The sequence below is a fragment of the Gobius niger genome (genome assembly GCF_951799975.1).
Source record: "Gobius niger genome assembly, chromosome: 1".
In the NCBI taxonomy this organism is placed as follows: domain Eukaryota; kingdom Metazoa; phylum Chordata; class Actinopteri; order Gobiiformes; family Gobiidae; genus Gobius; species Gobius niger.
Genome location: NC_136852.1, coordinates 15,248,669 through 15,266,476, shown reverse-complemented (window position 1 = coordinate 15,266,476; position 17,808 = coordinate 15,248,669). Strand labels below are relative to the sequence as shown.

Below are 17,808 nucleotides of genomic sequence, written 5' to 3'. Positions count from 1 at the left end.
CATTTTTCAGCAACCTCATATCATCTTTGTGTAAATTATTGAAAAACCCTTGAGATGTAACATCTTAGTTTGCAAGGACAGCTCACTTTTTCACTCACTGCAGAACATTTTCCTAGATATGCCTGCTGTAAAGATGTCTCGTGGTTGTGTATTCATTTCGACAGAAGCGCTTCATATGACACTCAACAACTTTCTGAAGAGCATCATAAATGCAGACATTACATGAAAATGCCATAAAAGCGATGCAAATAATTCAATGTGCTGTTTTGGCACAAAACATCAGCTTGTTCTTGTTCAAAGCAGTTCTTATCCAACCTAACATAAGCGGTGTGCAAGAGGTTGTTAGTTGGAAAGGCCGGTGGCGCAATTGTGTGCAGACGCGTCAGTTAGCCCAAGGGCAGAGATGGCTACAAACATAGCTTACCACCACTGAGTATGGAATGAATGAACAATTGTCCTTTTTGAAGAGCTATACCAGTGGTACATTCTATATTCTCAACCAGGGGATTGCAAGGTAATTTCAGAGGGTTGCCAAATGGTCAGGGCGTATCTCACCAGCTTAGGCAGATAAGGCGAGTCTCCAGGTCATCTCGGTGGAAACAACACAGTCGCATCGTGGTCTCCTCTGGTGACTGGGGGTCACAACTAAAAAATAATTAGAAACACTGGCTACGCTCTTTTATTAGCCTGCCAGTCTGTCTCCAAATCAACAAGTCACATTATCTACAAGGTTGATATACATATAATGTTAACTTTTATATGTTAATGCCGATGCCCTGTTTACACAAGCTAGTCTTGATGGATATTTTCATCAGTTCCTCAAAGCGTCATGCAGTTTAAAGCTATGTGAAAAATAAGACGGCACATTATTTGCATTCACTCTGATCCAAATTTTGTGCTGATTGCTGATTTTTGGGTGGTTTTAGGAGTGAACACATTACAATGTCATCATATCACTCAGCTTTAGTTTGTATTCATTAAGTCACAGTAGCAAGATTTGCGGCTTTGCCCCCCATATATTGTTTTGTTTGCAGGTCTTACCCTTTTTGCTTGCTAGATCTGGCCCCTGTTGTGTGTAGGAAAGCTTACTGAAATTGTCAGCTTTATTGCCTAAAAACCCTGCAACACAAACAAAATATCCGCAGTTTGAAGGAACAGTGAATGTGATAATTTGGTTTGGCAAAAATATCTTTCTCCACAGCCTTGGCACTGTTGGTGGTGAAAGGAAGCGCATGGAAAGGATATGGTGACCTGTGTTTCGAAGCGGAAGAGTGTTCCCGGATGAAGGGGAAAATGTGCGTAAATAGCTTCAGAGGTGATTAGTGAAGAGGCTATGGCCGCATCCTGCGACTGGCTGACGGCAGCATGAAGGTGACGAGAGGAAGGAACTCACAACTTCCTGGTTGAGATGATGCTTCAGCTTAGTGAAAAGATCCAATTAAATGTGTTCCTGGAAGTTGTGTGGCATTTTGGAATTCCGCACACTCCTGAAACAGTCGAGCCCTGATAAATCTGGGCCGGATTAAAGCGCTTCAGCCTGCCTTTCAGGATTAAACCTCCTAATCCTTCTTTGCATTATCAATCTTAAATCTAGATACAGGGCTCACGGTCTGATAAATGCCAGTTAAGGTTCCCTAGACTTAATTGGCTACTTTCCCTGGCCATTCTTAAGTATACACCATTATCATAACCTAATAAAAATGATAATAATTACGTTGAAAGCAGCTGTAAAATGCGTCCTTATCATCAAAGAGTTATTTCATCTTGTTTCTCTTTTAGTAGCTATTGTTTTGCACTCTCCAAGATTGAACAGTGTGGCTTTGATATACATAGCATCATCAAACTGCACTTTTCCTTCCGTCTTTTCCCAACATTTGGAGGAGACCACTGTCCCTGGATTTATTGCCGCTCTCGAGGAGAATTTGTTGGCGCTGCATTAATGAAACCCATGACACCATTTACATAAATATGCTGTTAGTGCTGGGAAAGCGTGTGTGTATGAGAGAGCGAAGGGTGCATATAAGTGCCCCATCATCATATTTGGACAAAAAGGGCCCGGATTAGGTTGTAAAGAGGGATTGTACTTTCCATGTTAATGATCCCATTCGCCTCGAGAGCATACTGTACGATTATGCTGCACGCTGATGTTTCCCGCGCATCTCTAAACAAACGCTGGCGGCCTCACAGCAGTTTGCGCCATTCTGTCATCTGCTCTGCACCGCGGAATGGATGCCTTTTAAAAAATGTGTTCTGGATGCAGCATTACTATGGGCTGCGCCTCCTCTTCACACGCAGGAGGAGTAGAGCTCAAAGTTTGAACTGGAATCCCCAGTCACATGCATGTATGTTACTGTAGATATTGCCCTAAAGCACCTGTCATGATCGTCAAACGCAGTTATAAATCTATACTCTATATACGGTCAGACACTATTTTCCGTGCTACTCACTCGACACTTAGTGCTGCATTCATTTCAGTGTGCTTTGATAGAATGTCATATTTCTTTCATAACAAATACTACTAACATGCAGCTAATTGGCTCATGTCGAGTTGTCTTTGAATATTGCTTCCTGTAAGATGTCGTTGATGAAATGTAGAATACTTTTCCTCTGTTGCCATGGTCGCACACGGAGGGTTCATTCACTCAGAACTAGCAGACTGCTAAACTTTAAATCAGCATACTTGAGGCCACATAAAGGAAATCAAGCAGTGTCACGCAACAGTGGAAGTAGCTCGAATAGTAGAGCCTTTGCCCTCTTATCTAAAGGAGTATGTTACTAATGTCTGTGGTATCTACAGCACCAAAGCCACAATGTATCGCAAAATCACTCATGTCATCGATCTAACTGGCTTCTACAGCGGAAAACTCACAGTCAAAGAAATATGAATTTTATTTTAGTTGTATTTTGTTTTATTTATGGAGCATGTACAATTATAACATAAATGCATTGTACCTGTCATGATATGATGTTAAACAAGGAAAGAACGGCCCAAAATGTGGTCTGCAACAAAACTGATTTAATGAAGGGAAGTGAAAAAATCCAAACAAGAGGTTGACAAAAAATCCCAAATAAAGCAGGCGCAACTGAAATAACAAAAACTCACAGACAGCGCTCGGACATGAAGACAATGAACTGACAAAGAACAAGGGAAACCATAAGGCATGGGTAGGCAACGTCAGGCCCGGGGGCCAAATTTGGCCCTCCAGCATAAAACCTTTGGCCCCCAAGAGAATTTTGGAGAAACATTTATTCATAAATTAGAGACCAAGTATGTGAATAGGATCTACAATGTGGAAAACACTGTCAATATATTCACATTTCCCAGCAATACACCCCACTAGGTCATATATTATGTGCAAAAATTATATTTGTAGAAAAAAGTACTTTACTTTGGGTTGCAATTGTGTGTTTCGGCCCTTGGTAATGAAGAAAATCGGCCCTCCATGACACAAACTTGCCTGCCCCTGCCATAGGGGTAGAAATACATGAGGGAACGTGGCACAGGGCGGGGCAGGCAAATAACACGAGGGAAGTCAAACAGAAAATCACAAAGACCAAAAAGACACGTCATAATAAAACACCAAGGACATGAACAGATACATATACGAAAGAAACCAAAACAGGGAAACAGAAGGCCGGTCATGACAGTACCAGAGTTAGCCTGAGTCTAATTCATCTCTGCAGTCCCTGGCAGGGAACGAACGACCCATAACATAAACAAGACGAGATTCACAAGGCGAGGGATTGACCAAGAAAGAACCACATACAACATTGCAGATTCTTTTACAGTTTTACAGTAAGTGATTGCAGCATCCACAGTCACAGTAATGTCCTTTGTTCTTGAAACAAATGAGGAAATAGTGGTTGCAGTAAGCAGTGTGCCAATGGGAAGTGGATAATATCATATAGAGCACAGACTCATTGTTTGAACGTCAGAGACATGGCTGAACTTTTCGGTGATAAAGGGATGAAGAGTGTGAAATGGACCTCCGAGATTCTCATTACAGTCCAATGTCTGGACAGGATGTGCACGACTCATTCAGGCTGTGTGAGCCTGTGTGTGGGAGAACAGATTGGAAAAGTTTTTTTCTGATCACCTGGTCACCTCCGTGCCAGCGCGGCCTCAGGAATAATCTCACTCTTCAGTACTTTTCCTCCCTTTTCCTCTCCCCCGTTTGTCTCTTCCCACTTTATCTCCTCCTCTTACCTGTCTGTTGGTGATTCATGGCCATAGATTCTTTGTCTTGTTGGCTCCGCAGCCTTATTTCACACCACTCTCACGTTTGCCAAACCTGTGTGCCCCTCACCTTTGCTTTGTCCCGTGTCTTTACAACCTTTACTCACTTCTTCAGGATGGCTTCAACTATCAGCGAGCGACTTCATCATCAAGGGGCTACTGTATTGGTTGGATACATTTTTTAACAAAACAAGGATTTGCTGTTTGCATAATTGACGCACAAATATAGTAGTAAAGTGATTTAGCCTTTATTCAAGATTGCCATGTTACGCGCCAAAAAAACAACAACTGTGTCCAACCTAACTCTGAATTTAAAGAACGCTGTCTATTCCTGTTAGTGTTTCAGAATAATTAATTGATAAAACTGCCTTATTTGAATGTTCAGCGTTGATTGCCACAGCAGGCATGGTAATAAGTTATTTGCAAAGCTTTCCCATGTTTTGAAGGCCTTTACGTTGCACACAATGCATACATGTATTCGTAATGTGTTTTTTCACTTAGACAGCAATGTGTACATATCTGCCAAGGTCAGATTAGCATATTGAATCGCCCTTGAATGTGCCTCTGATTGTTTCTGCTGCAGTGTTTTGTCGCTGCACACATTCTCTTCATTTGTTCCCCAAATATCTCTCACTTTTGTCAAGCTAAACTAGAGAAACAACCTTGAATCTTTTTTTTAATTTTGTTTCTTCCTCTTTGGAGCTTCACCAGTGTTACTTCCCCCTGAGCGCCACTCCTTCCAGTCGCACTGAGCAGTAATTAAGCACAGTAATCCTGTTGCCGTGACAATAAACGACTGCAGGCGTGGATCACATTTCCTCATGAAGTGAATGAGTGTAAAATGATTGTTGAATTCCCAAAGGCTGCGCACAGTGGCAGCAGACGCAGTAGAAACAAAGATTATGTACACAGCCCCGAAACAGGCAGATCAAGCAAATCCCTCATTAATCAAACAATTAATCTTACAATCTTACTCGTGAGATAAAGAGTAGAAAACTATTAGTTATGTTGTGCTTTAAGAGTGAGTGGCTTTACTACAGGGAAGCATCAGTATTAAGATCAGGTCACGCTTTAGCTGACGAGGAAGGGCGGGGATCTCTAAGTATGATCAATAGTGAAAGTATCATGGCTTGTAGTGTAATATTTAATCACAATATAGAAACAATTCAGAAACTGCTGTCATGCCTTGGCACAACAGTCTAAGCCTCTGAATACAAATGTAAACAGCCGGTTTTTGCAGTACCATTGAATATTCACTGTTACGTTTGTGATTGCTCTCAGTCTTTCAGGAATTCTCCTTCGTTGCACAGATTTTCTCATATCGTCGAATAAACTAAGATCAGGACTGCCATGGCCCGTCCTCTTTAGATGCCAGAGCTTAACCCCCAGATTCCACAGCTTCTTACTGTTCGCTCAGCTCCACTCCGCTCCAGGCCGCCTCCGACTGACAGCAACATCAACGCCCACGACCTCCACTTTGGTCCGCCCCGGTCCTCTCCACCAGGCTGCAGGTCCATGAGGAGCTTAGAGTGAGCATGCGCAAAGGCAAAGAGTTTGTATAATAAAACTCCTTGTAACGAATTACTATTTGGCAGATGAGCAGTAAACTCCTGTCACAGGGGAGATCGCTTTGAAGCTCTTTCACTTTGACAAAGTTATTTCCCTCCAGGGGCAGAGGCAGAGACAAGTTTCATGAATAAGTGCAATAGATACTTCTTCCAAAACTTGATCCAATACTCTTTATATGTTGCAGTGGTGTCGTAGAGAGAGTTGAGCTGTTTTGACTGAATGAAAACACTGTCTTTGATGAGCTCTCATTGAGGTGTGGTGAGAAGATGAATCATTTCAGACATGGTTGGCTTTAGGACAGATACTGAAGATTGCTGAAGAATTGTTTTCTGTCGGCAGGCTCACATCCATACTGCTGCACCCGCAGCAGGTACCAGCATTACTGTGACCGCTGTGCACTGCCACGCAGGCAGGTTAACGCTGTGATTGTTTTCCAGCTAGGCCTCCATGATGGATGACTAGCAAGGTTTCCTAATATGATATCTACACCATAGATGCCTCCAAGAGCTATGTGTGTGTGGTGCACTGCACTCATCGCTCTGCCTGGCTTCCATCTTCCATTAAGTGCAATGATGGGTAGTGTACTGAGTGACTTCAATTTTATGTTGGGCATTAAACGGAAGGATATTTCATCCGACATGTAACTGAAGGTATATAGTTACAAAAGTGTGTCTACATCTCGGAACTGTCATTTAATGGTTTGCTGCCACGAACAGTAGAACTAGATTCACAAATGAGCTCATGGCAGTTCCTGAGAGCTGTCTCTGCTGCCGTGAGCCATTTCTGAGTGACATTACATAGTTATTACTGTAATGACTCTTGATAAAATATACACTGTAGGACATATAAAAACCCCTCAACAGCAAAAGATTAACCTATACTCTTTCCCAAGCAAAGCTGTATTTAACAAACAAATAAACCCTTGGTGTTTGCTGTTTTATAGTTTCAGCCATAAAGAGGAAATATAATGTAATTAACTTCATCAGTCAGTGGTAATAATGTTTTGTTGGTTTGTTGCGTGATTATCGCTTTCATTACATGTATTTTAATGTTTATGTTTACAATAGCTGGTCTTTATTTGTCGATGTGATGATTTTTTGTGACATACATAAGGATTAGGAACTGTAGGGCATTTTAACGATCGCGTCATTACTATGCAGATATGTTTCCAGATTACAGCCGCAATTTATGAAATAGATTAAAAAGGGCTGTCTGGGAGTTAATAAACAACATTGGCATTTTTAATGTCTGCATTAGCATAACAGCAGTATTCTATTGAATAGGCTTTCAGTAAGTATGGTACTGGCAAAAGACACTGTGAAACTCTATCCTGCTCTGTACATTACTTTCACTTTTAATTTGTGCACAATTTGAGGAGTCAGACGCACTTATGGGTAAAAAACACTTTCTATAATATGTCTATTTTTTTTCCGTACGAGTAAAACCTACTGCTAGCACAACAGTTTGGCTTCTTAGAATTGGGAGTGCTCTCCTTCAATTATCTCTAAAAGCTTTTGTCCTATTGTGTTTTATGATTTGTGTCCTTGAACACATGGCATGTAATTCCCAACTCCAGGGAAAGTGTGAAAGTTTTCCCACATATTGCTGTATATTCGTAGGCACCGATTTATGTTTTTCTCAGTTGGGTGCCCAAATGACTGACTCCCCAGACCCAAAGACTCGTCTACACAAGTCGGGTGCGCTCCTTATTGAGCTGAACAAGTGGTACCTGTTCAGTGCCGCCACACTGATTTGGACAGACCTGTGCTCAGATGTGAGAAAAGAAGGGAGAAACGGCCCTTGTGATTTTCAGGTTGTATCTATTGCACCATTTTGTGTTCGGGGTGAATTGTGCTTGAGCCTGCAACACCCACGGCATCGGCGTCTATGGTTGCATTCTTGCATCTGTTGAATATGTAGCTATTATTTGTCATTGTTGTCCTGTCGGAACCTAATAAAGAAAATCTATAGCTATTTTTTTTACATGACAGTGGTTGAGAAGATACAGCAGGTCATCTTAACCGGAGGTTTGAATCCTGGCTCCCGCAGCTGCAGACCCTGCGTGTGTGATATTGTAGTGATTTGAGAGTGGTTGGTGGTGGTCAGAGGGGTCAATAATAACACAGATTGGCTGCCTTTCTCTGTCAGTCCACCTGTTGTGGGGGATATAAAGACTGTTTACTGAATTCCTTCCATACCTGATAGTGGTAGGTAGCCTCCGAAAGGTATCACAGTCTTGACCTGTGTCCTGGAGACTCCAACAGTGATACGACAGAGAGTGGTTGAAGAGGGATGGCCCCTGAGATGAGCTCGATCAGATGAGCATTTGTTCCGCATTTGTTCATCTTTGATTCTGGCCTGCACTTTTCCTCTTCCTCCTCTCTCTGCTCTCACGCCTCATGAAATACCCCTGATTTTGCAGACTTTGCGGGCCACTCCTGGGCTTCGTCTGCCTGTGTAATTCCACAGGGAACCTTTGAGGGACTCCAAACACAGTGCCAATCACTTTCAATTGTGGGTGCATGAACATGGCGTGCTGTGGCTGATTGCCCATAGAGCTCTTGTGATGCACTGAGCAGATATTATTCTACTTGAGATGCTATTTTATTCTCAGTATTGACAGAGTGTAACCTAGTTGTTGAATGCTTTAACTACTTCTCCACAGATTGTTGCAATCAATTTGTCAAATTATCTGAATTGAAGTTGTGAGTCTGTGCTTGAGTTCAAGAATCCTCATGAAGCACTCTTCCAGAGCTGTGTTTACCTCTGACATGGAAGAGAAAGCGATTAGCCCGCAAAAAGTGTTCCAAAAACTCAACTTGTCAAATACAGACAACAGATAAGGCATTAGACCAAGACATGACCAAATTAATTGGATGGACATGCATTAAGTGTTGTTTTTTCTTTAGTTGTTTTGTCAAATTGATGGTATTAAACTGTGATCGAGGGTTTGACACATAATGACCAGACAGGAGCAAAGCAAAGTGATTTCTGTTGTCTTGCCTCATGTTAGACATATAATTATGAGAGACTGAAAAGCTACTAATGCTTTGCCTTTTCAGGAGAAACAAACAGGGTACAGGCAGGTGTTGTAGCGAAGGCTTATATGCTGTGGCCTGAGGGCACTGCTGCCGAATTTATTTATGCAAAACGATTATTGAAGACGGGTCTGCTCAATTTGGAAGATCATCATTTAATTAAAAATTCAAAAGACATTCCTTCAGGGGTAATTCCACTTTACATTACTGCGTCCAAGATCTGACCCCCTAATTTCCAAAATAATCAGCGGAAACTGGCCATTGTATGAAATGCTGAATATTACTAGGCACTATAACCTTTACTCATTGATTGACTTTTTTTTTTAGTCCGTTAATAACTTATTCAAATGGCTGGAAGGATAAATGTTTATTACAGCATTTTCTTGGGTTAAAACTTTGCTGCACTGATTCATGTCATATTAAAGATGGAGTGATGCGACACATAGAGGATTTTGTTGTTCGCTCAGTTGGGTTATGTTGTAATTACTGTACAAAACTGTATTCGTTTTGATCTTTCTAAGCATATTTTTGGCCTTCCTGGAGTGTGAGGAGGAGTGTTGGTGCTCAGTGCTCGCTGTTGGACGTTGGTCGTGCTGACTTGGCTGTGTAAAGACAGGCTGATTCAGCTCCTGTAAATGAGAGGGCTCCAAGTGTGCAGCAGAACAATAGGGGACTATGTTTGAGACCCATTCACGTATAAAGAGAAGCACACTGTGGCTCCCGGATATCGTGACTATATTTTGTGAGCAGAGGCAAGATCAGCACCGTTTCTTGTTCTGCGTGGTATTGGCTCTGACAGGGAGGCTGCTGACACTGGGGTGTTTTTAAAATGTGTTTTTACAGCTGTGACATGTTGGCCAGCGCCATGCTGCGGCTGACAGTTCAGTCCAGAGAAAACACATCACGGGATCTGTGGGCACTTCAAAGAGCTATTAGTTACAATACACATTTTAAAAGAATACATTTGTCAAACTAAACATACATTTGTTATTGGACGCCACCTGTGAGTTTTGCCTCAGTCTAGTCGGTTTTGTGCCGATAGCGAATCGAGCTTAGGTTGCACTTGCAGCTGTACGCATATGCAAATGTGTGAGGCTTATTATGCATCTGACTTGATCTCATCCCAACTGTCAGATTTAATTGACCATTGGCAATTGAATTACAGAGACTTTGATGTATGATTGACAGTTTAATATTTGCATTTTGTAAACTTTAGCGCTGGTGGGAAAGCCAAACAGCTGTCAGGCGTGGTCTGTCAGTGGCTCATCTCCCTCATCACTCTGGTTCAACATTGACCTGTCATTCACCCTGAGGTCTTGGTGTCATTTCGGTGCCATTAAAAAATATGAGCAAGCAAGGTTATCATCAGCGTTTGTTACTTATTTGTATAATGTCTACTGAAAAACTTTCAAATTAGCCATTGCTATTTTGCTGGACCTGATTTACCATTAGACACTGTGCGCAGAGGAATCGCAAAACTGCTGCTTCTCTTTACACGCATGAGCGCCTTTGAGGAAAGAGCCACGTATAAAAGTCCTCATGGATAAAAGACTTCCTATATGCCCTCTGCGTATCCAGCTGTAAATGTGGACCTAGGGGCATCTCATAGTGCTGTGTGCTTCACTACGCAGGGGCCACGGGCCACAGCCATAGGGGAGTGTTGGGAAAACCTACAGCAAACAGTGAGCTTTGCTGCTGAATGTGAATGTGTGACTGAAGATTATGGGGTTTTGATCATAGACGATAGCGAAAGGAAACGGGACGACAGGATGCATGGCTCGCGCTGGTGCATTAGAGAAGAGGTGAGCAGTGGAACACGAGTTGTGTCACCTTCAATGTCATTAATACCATAAAAAAAAAGGCTAGAAGGGAGATGTGCAGCCTACTTTCTTTACTCTACACCATCAAAGCAACACATAGCAGCATAACATAACATAACAGCATTTTTCTATCCTGCGCAAAAGTTTACACCAGCTTCGCAGATGTGATAAATACGACAGCACTCACAAACAATATCATTTGCATTGTCTCCGCCTCAAATTTTGAGCATTGTGGTACAATCGCCTTGTTTTGCATATTTATGTGGCCGCTTGCACTAACTTTGCACAGCAGCCTCGTGGTGCATCAAATGCGCTGGCTTTTTCGATTCCTTAAAGGGACTATACAGAGTTTAAAAATGTTAAAATAATGTATTTTCCTCCCCCAACATGTTCCAGCCATGTCCTAATGTGTAGAATGAGCCCAGACCTGTTCACCACAACTGCCTCTAAAATCCTGCACTCAAAAAGGTGTTAATTCGGGTCCGAAGTGCCGTTATGCACGAGCTTAATATAGAAGCTGCAGTTACGCATATGACCTGAGATGGCAGTAGTGAGTATAAAATGACAAACTTGCATCTAGCCCCTTTAAGTACACACTATCATATTTGCACGTATGCAAACGCTTAGTAAATCAGGCACTAAATGTTTTCCATGGTTCCACCACCCAGTCACATCCCAGTCATATATGCAAGCTAAGTAGAGGTCGATATGTCGAATCAAAAAAGCAAGACGAGGTCACGTACATTATGGACCGACCCATGCACGTTTGTTCGCAGAAAATGGAGCAGCGGCTTTACAGAGTAGGCTATATTTAGTGAATCATTTTGTTATAGGCCATATTCGTCTGGGTGCCCAACGATTTGAGTGGGTGCTCCAGCCCTGCAGCACCCACGCGATTGGAGCCTATGGTCGATATATCGTGCCAATATATGGGCATTTATGCATTGAGAGATAGAGACTTCCCATTTTTTGTTTTGGAATCTGCTGGTTCTTTTAAACAAGCTCCCTCTGAAGTGCCTGCTAAACATGAACATGAATAAATCAGCCCTATACCTCTAATAAAGCGCCCCCTGCTGTCACAGATCAACATTGACACATTTTAGAGACATCATACACAGGATTATAGACAAGACATTGATTGATTGGTATCGGCATCGGCCTTAGAAAAAGGTTAGGTGAACTTTACTCTTCCTCGTAGGGAAATTGTCCTCTGTATCTGACTCATCCTTTGATGTCGCTGGCACAACCTTTAAAGAGCGGTAAACAGGGACCTACCTCCAGATCTAGAGCCAGGCTAATGGTGAGAATTGCCTGGCTGGAGGATAAACCTGTGTGCATTGTGCATGTTCTTGGTTTTATGGTTCTGTAAACTGTATGGCTGTTCTGTAAATGTATGGTCATGTAATGGTGTGACTTGGAATAGTTGTTTATTTTACCGCAAAATGAATGTATTACAGTTGCAACATGTACAACACAGACTGTATGCATGTGTTTTGGAAATCAAGGCTTGTAAACACACACATTTAAAGAGCAGAACCAGCAGCGTCCTCATTCAGATGCCATTTGAATGTGCAGCTAGTTGCAGTTGTCAGACAATGATGAGGAATATTACAGAAAGGCGGTCATAATGGCTTTCATCCACAAGCTATTATCCAGCATCGCAACTACTGGTATGACACAAACGGTTGTGGGGAACGCTCCGGTCTCCATGTGCATCAAACTGTTGACACAAATCCAATAAATTTGAAAATATAATCACTATTTACCCTTTCTACAAAACATAATCTTGCTGATTTAATGCAAACATGTTTTTTATGTCTTCCAAAACCCATCTTCGCCCATCTCACAGACTTCAGTCCTCTTTTGTGAGCGGATCTTTCCATCTCAACTCTTGTCTTCCTTTCGCAGAGTAAAGAAACAAAAGACCACGGCTGTTTTCATTTTATCCTTCCTCATTCTATTCAGCTTTCAGATGTGGCCCCAGAAAAATGCTCTGGTACATGTCTATAGAGTGATTGTGGCATGCCAGCTCGCAGTGAAAAAGGTGTCAGAGAGGCACTTAAAAATACTTCAAATGTCACAATAGCTTTACTGTGCAACGGACTCTCCCCTGGAATCTGGAGTGCATAGGTCACAGTCAGCGCAGGATGTATTCATAACTGTCCCTTTAGTCCTGTTATTCTGTTTTTTTTATTCTTTAAATTTCCATTCTCAAGCTTATACTGAGGCTGTATTTTCTGTGTCATGGGCAATAGGTCAAATGCACCACAGATGCAAATTTTCATGAATGTCCAACAATAATAGGTCTGTAATTTTAGGGCCCAATCTGCCGTGACAACAGCCTTTGTGTGACATCTTGCGCGCAAACAAACGTGGCGTGGCTTAGAAAGAAGGGGTCTTTATACGAGCGATCGCAATGTTGTCAAATCCTTGGTAGACATTTTACGTTTTAAACATGATAAAAATCCTATGATCGGCAAAAGCAATGTTCATAAACAGGGCATTGCTTCTCTTGCGCTGTAACAGATCAAACATTTTATAAAACCGTGTTAGAGGCCTGGACACATCAGCTGTTGCCCACCATTCACCAAAACATCCGGCGAAAATGATTAATTAATTAATTAAACATTGGGGCGTGTCGTGAGAAAGAAAGAAAACATACCACTGGCTCTGGTATTGAAGAGCATCACAGAAATGTGATCCATACACTAGCACGTGGTTTTCAGTGTAATTTTACCAATAAAGGATATGCACTTGCATATTTTTTTAGTTCAGACCAATTACCATTCTCATTCTACATAGAACCCTAAACTGGAACGTGAGCAGGGATGCAACGATCCAATACTGGTGTCCGAGCCAAAACTGGAAAAAATACGATATCGGGTATTGGCTACAAATATCCGATACTGAACAGCACTGAACTGCACTGAGTTTTGGCTCTCAGTGCCTTAAAAACACAACTTTTACCACCTAAATCTAAGTGAATAGACACGCTGTATATCATTTTAAAACTAAGAACCAGGAGAATTCAACTGCTGATTTAGTTTTAACCTCGCCGCGCAAAATGCCGCACTAGCAATTGTATGCTAAAGCTAGCGGGTGCATGCTAATGCTAATGAAAAGTAATCAAGGCTGGGTCAGAAACGTTGATAGAAATACCTAAAGAAGCCTAATACAATAAAATAACCACTTCTGAAGCCAAGTGTTTGTATTTTAGTTTAAGTAGAAAAGTTGTGTTCTTGTTAAATGTTTATCCATTATTAAATCAATAGATATAATTGATAATTGATCTGTAAAATCATGACAATAAAATATGACTTTATTGATCTTAAATTGAAGAAAAGAGTCAAGAAGATTTTTCACTCAGAGAAAGACACTTTTAAGAAAGTCTCTTGTTATCGGTAAATATCAGATATCGGCCGATACTCAGAACCTGGTATCGGTATCGGTAGTAAAAACGCTGGATTAGTGCATCTGTAAATGTGTCAAAACAAGTAATACAAATATAGACGTGACACTCATTTGTCAGCTGCGTAGATAGAAATGTGTGTGCGTGGGTTGATGTGGGTGTGCGTGTGGAAGCATTTCTGATCAATGTTCGTTGATGTTCTCAGATCAATGCTAATTGTAAAATGTGGCGAATCGTTGCGCTCAATTTTCATTTCGCGATTGTACTGCATATTGAGCGTTGTAAGGAAACCAGAGGGGACTTGACCTCATCGAAGAGTTATCATTCGCACATGTTGCACTGACTGATTATTCGTGTCTGTTGGATTGTGAAGGATTTTTCATATTTTCTTGCCATTCAAGGGCAGAGATTCAGCAGTGAATGAAAGAACCGTGACTGTTTTGCACTGTGAAAACAAGAGTAGTTACACAATTCACGATACAGTGTACACCAGGGCTCAGTTATTTTGAATAAGCGTCTATCTTCCCATAGACTGCAAGGCATTTTCAGCACTCAATTAGTTTTGGACGGGCCTCTTATTTAATGCTTTAAGCTCTACTTGAATCCTTGTGGGGGGCAAGTTTTGACAGCTGCTGTTTGCATATTTTTTCGGTGATTGTGGTGCACATATTTGTTTCTCGAGGCAAACCTCAACTGTAACTGTAAAAATAAAGTAACCAAAGTTTCAGTATCAGAAAGCTTTTTAATGCCATTGTTTGTCAAAATTCAATCTGACCCCAAATGTTGCTCACTATTTTGGAAAAGTGACAGGGTATTATATCATGTAGGGTAAATCTTAAACAGTTATAATAAAAAGGCAAGTCTTCAACCTTGTTTCATGGATCGCAGCAAAAGCAAACCACAAGGGACAGTAGATTTTGCATAAAAGTCATGTTCTTCAGAATGCTGCGCCTCTCCTCTGCTCCCCCCTTGTTGTGCGGCTGATGGTTGAACCTTGACTCTGTTTGTTTCAGGTGGCTGTGACAGGGGCATCCCCGGGGCAGGACCCATGAGGAGTCATAGAAGATGCTCACAGCCTGGGCGCTTCTGCTCTTCTTAGCCATGTGGGTGAGAAGCACCGCTGCTGGCCCGCTTTCCTTCAGAATTGGTAAGTGCAGCATAAACACTGAAAACGTCTGTGGATGCTGTGACTCATATTTTTTGTGTAGATGATTGTCTAACTTGAATAGGTTCTGATTTTTCTTTATTGGATTACATCATGCTTCACAATGTCGTCAAGTGAAGGGGACTAGGTGTTTTTGACTTGCTGTGAGTTACGATTGTAATTCACAGCATGGAGCGCTGTGTGAGCTGCAGTCACTGTAGTGGTGTTAAAGTGGCAGATCAGTGGACCGGGTTTGAACCTGACTAGACTTCCTTCTCAGTCCTATAACCTGTCAGAGGCCGACTCTGGGACTTGTTCTGTTTTATTGTTATTCTCTTACAGTCCACAAGTTTCTGACATTGTCACCAGCCCCAGTCTCGCAAAGCTTTGACTGACAGGCTCTTTCTCCATACAGACTGTGCCCGTATATACGCACGCCTAGACGTATAATTATGTAACAAATACTTTGCTCATGCAGTTGTCTTGTTAAATGTTTGTCAAGGAAAAGAGGCGAGAAGGCGCTAACACAAGAGCTATATATAAGTGCCACTGAATTGATTGTTGAGCCATAAAAATATCAAGTAATTCAAGTATTGCGGTCAAACTGTGAATGTCTCCAGGCTCCAGGCTGCAGTGCACTTTCAATTACAGGAAAACACAGACTTGACGTTTTTCGAAGCAGACAGTTCCACACATTCTTCACATTTGTTTCAAGCTGTGAGACGTGAATCAAATTAATACTTTTGAGGCATTATTAGGCATTAGACCGTGTGTGTTTATTCATTTAGTGATAGGCCATAGATGAATGCCCTTCTTTGTGTATTGTTATTCCATTATCCTCCATTGTTCGAATTGGTGTAAAGACAACTATCGTATATGTGCATTAACATTAGGATTCGGTCTGCAAGAGTTTAGCTGCAGAATAATAGTATGCGTTTTGTTGATTCCACACAAGTTGCTTTCTTCTGTATACAACGGTAAATTTATGCAGGAATGCTAGGACGCACATAAACCAGACACAAAGCCGCATTCCCCCCAAACACGACAACAGCTCAAAGTTGCTGTCATTTGCGCTCCAGGAGATGGTATTTAACATGGCTCTCCCTGGAGTCCTGCCTGGCTGGCATAATGTCACTGTCTGGCCTTCTCTGAGAGCAGCACACGGCCAAAAACACGGCCCGCCCTAAACACATTCCCACCAGGAGCAGGCCGCCAGGGCAGCAACATCCTGCCATCTCTTTGGGGCAAACTGAGCAGCCGTGATGGATGCGAGCATTTAAACCATTCTAAATATTAGCCAAAGTTTATAATCATAACAGTCAAACCTAGAAAACACTTTCTGTGAGCTTTTTCTATGTATTTATTGCAGTTGGCAACCAGCTTAAAGAGACGCATTACTTTGCTTTTCTGTAAGCTTTTCATCAATATGTGAATGAAATAAGTCAATTAAAAACTAGAAAGGCATGAAAGGTTTTACATCAAACATAATATTACGCAGTATAATATGTAAAGATACTTTTAAATTAAATTAAATTTAAATCAATGTACCTTCTCCGAGATATACAATGCCAGCTTAAACCTCAAAGAATTATCTTATTGTTTGTCCCAAGCTCAAATAAATAGAAATACATTTTTTCAAGAAGGGTGTATTTCTTTATACATTGTCATAGTATTAATGAAAAGAAAGTAAGGACACAAGTCGGTTCTGGGGCATTTTGAGCTAATCACAGATTATGAAAGTGCAGTCTCCAAGCTTCCCAAAGATGTGCAACACATGGAAATCTGATAATATTTGGAGAACCTGTGAACATTTGAATATAACCTTTTTTTCTAAGCAGAGAAAACGGCCTCTAAACTTTTGGGCTGTTCTCACCTCAATAAGGCTCATTTACATCTCATTTAGATAAGCGTAATGGTCAACTGGGCTCTGTGCGTGCTTACAGCCAGGGCATCATCAGCCGTACTAGAAAAGTTAGCCTGGAAAAGTTCACTGGTTTCACCCTGAAAAATGTACTTCTGCAGCAGTACTCCAGCGGAGAACCTGTGAATGCTGGTATTCCAGCTGACTGTTTTCTAAAACATGGTGAGGCTTCTTCGTGATCTCAACTGAACAATTGCACACAAAAAAAACTTTCTTGATTTGTGGGAAACTCAGTCAGCCAACTTGTGTCCTTGGATTCCACGACGGGGCACATTCATTCTCTCTATGAACAGTGATGATTAGCCACTTTTGTCGCTGCCCTGATGTTGACTGATAGACTTGTGGCTGCCAGTCTGTGCCAAGGGCTTCTCCACCCACATCATCACATTCACACCTGAGGCAAGATGAGCGAAGTGTCTTGCCCAGTAGCACAGAGTACGCTACATATGAATATATATTTAATGACTTTATTAGCTTTTCCTCGTACAGTAGGTGTGGAAAAGTCACGTAATATTCCCCAGAGGGTGGTGTTGTGGAGCCCTGTCATGAACCGCCTCCTCTCCTCAAACGGGAGCAGCCGAGGGTGCCACAGTGTCTGACAGTCTGCTGTTTGATTTAAACTCTTAGATTCATGTTGTCTGCAGATGGTCCTGTCCCATCTGTTCAGAGA

General features: G+C 41.7%; 1 protein-coding gene across 3 annotated transcripts in view; it reads left to right on the top strand.

The window, feature by feature from the left end:
* grik4 (glutamate receptor, ionotropic, kainate 4) overlaps window positions 1–17,808 on the top strand; it is a 245,855-nt gene that overhangs the window by 76,069 nt on the left and 151,978 nt on the right. For all 3 annotated transcript variants that reach the window (XM_079580067.1, XM_079580066.1, XM_079580065.1), the window contains one exon: window positions 15,087–15,220. In XM_079580067.1, coding sequence (XP_079436193.1) covers window positions 15,139–15,220 — 82 coding nt within the window. In that variant the 5' untranslated portion in view covers window positions 15,087–15,138. The remainder of the gene's footprint in view (window positions 1–15,086; window positions 15,221–17,808) is intronic.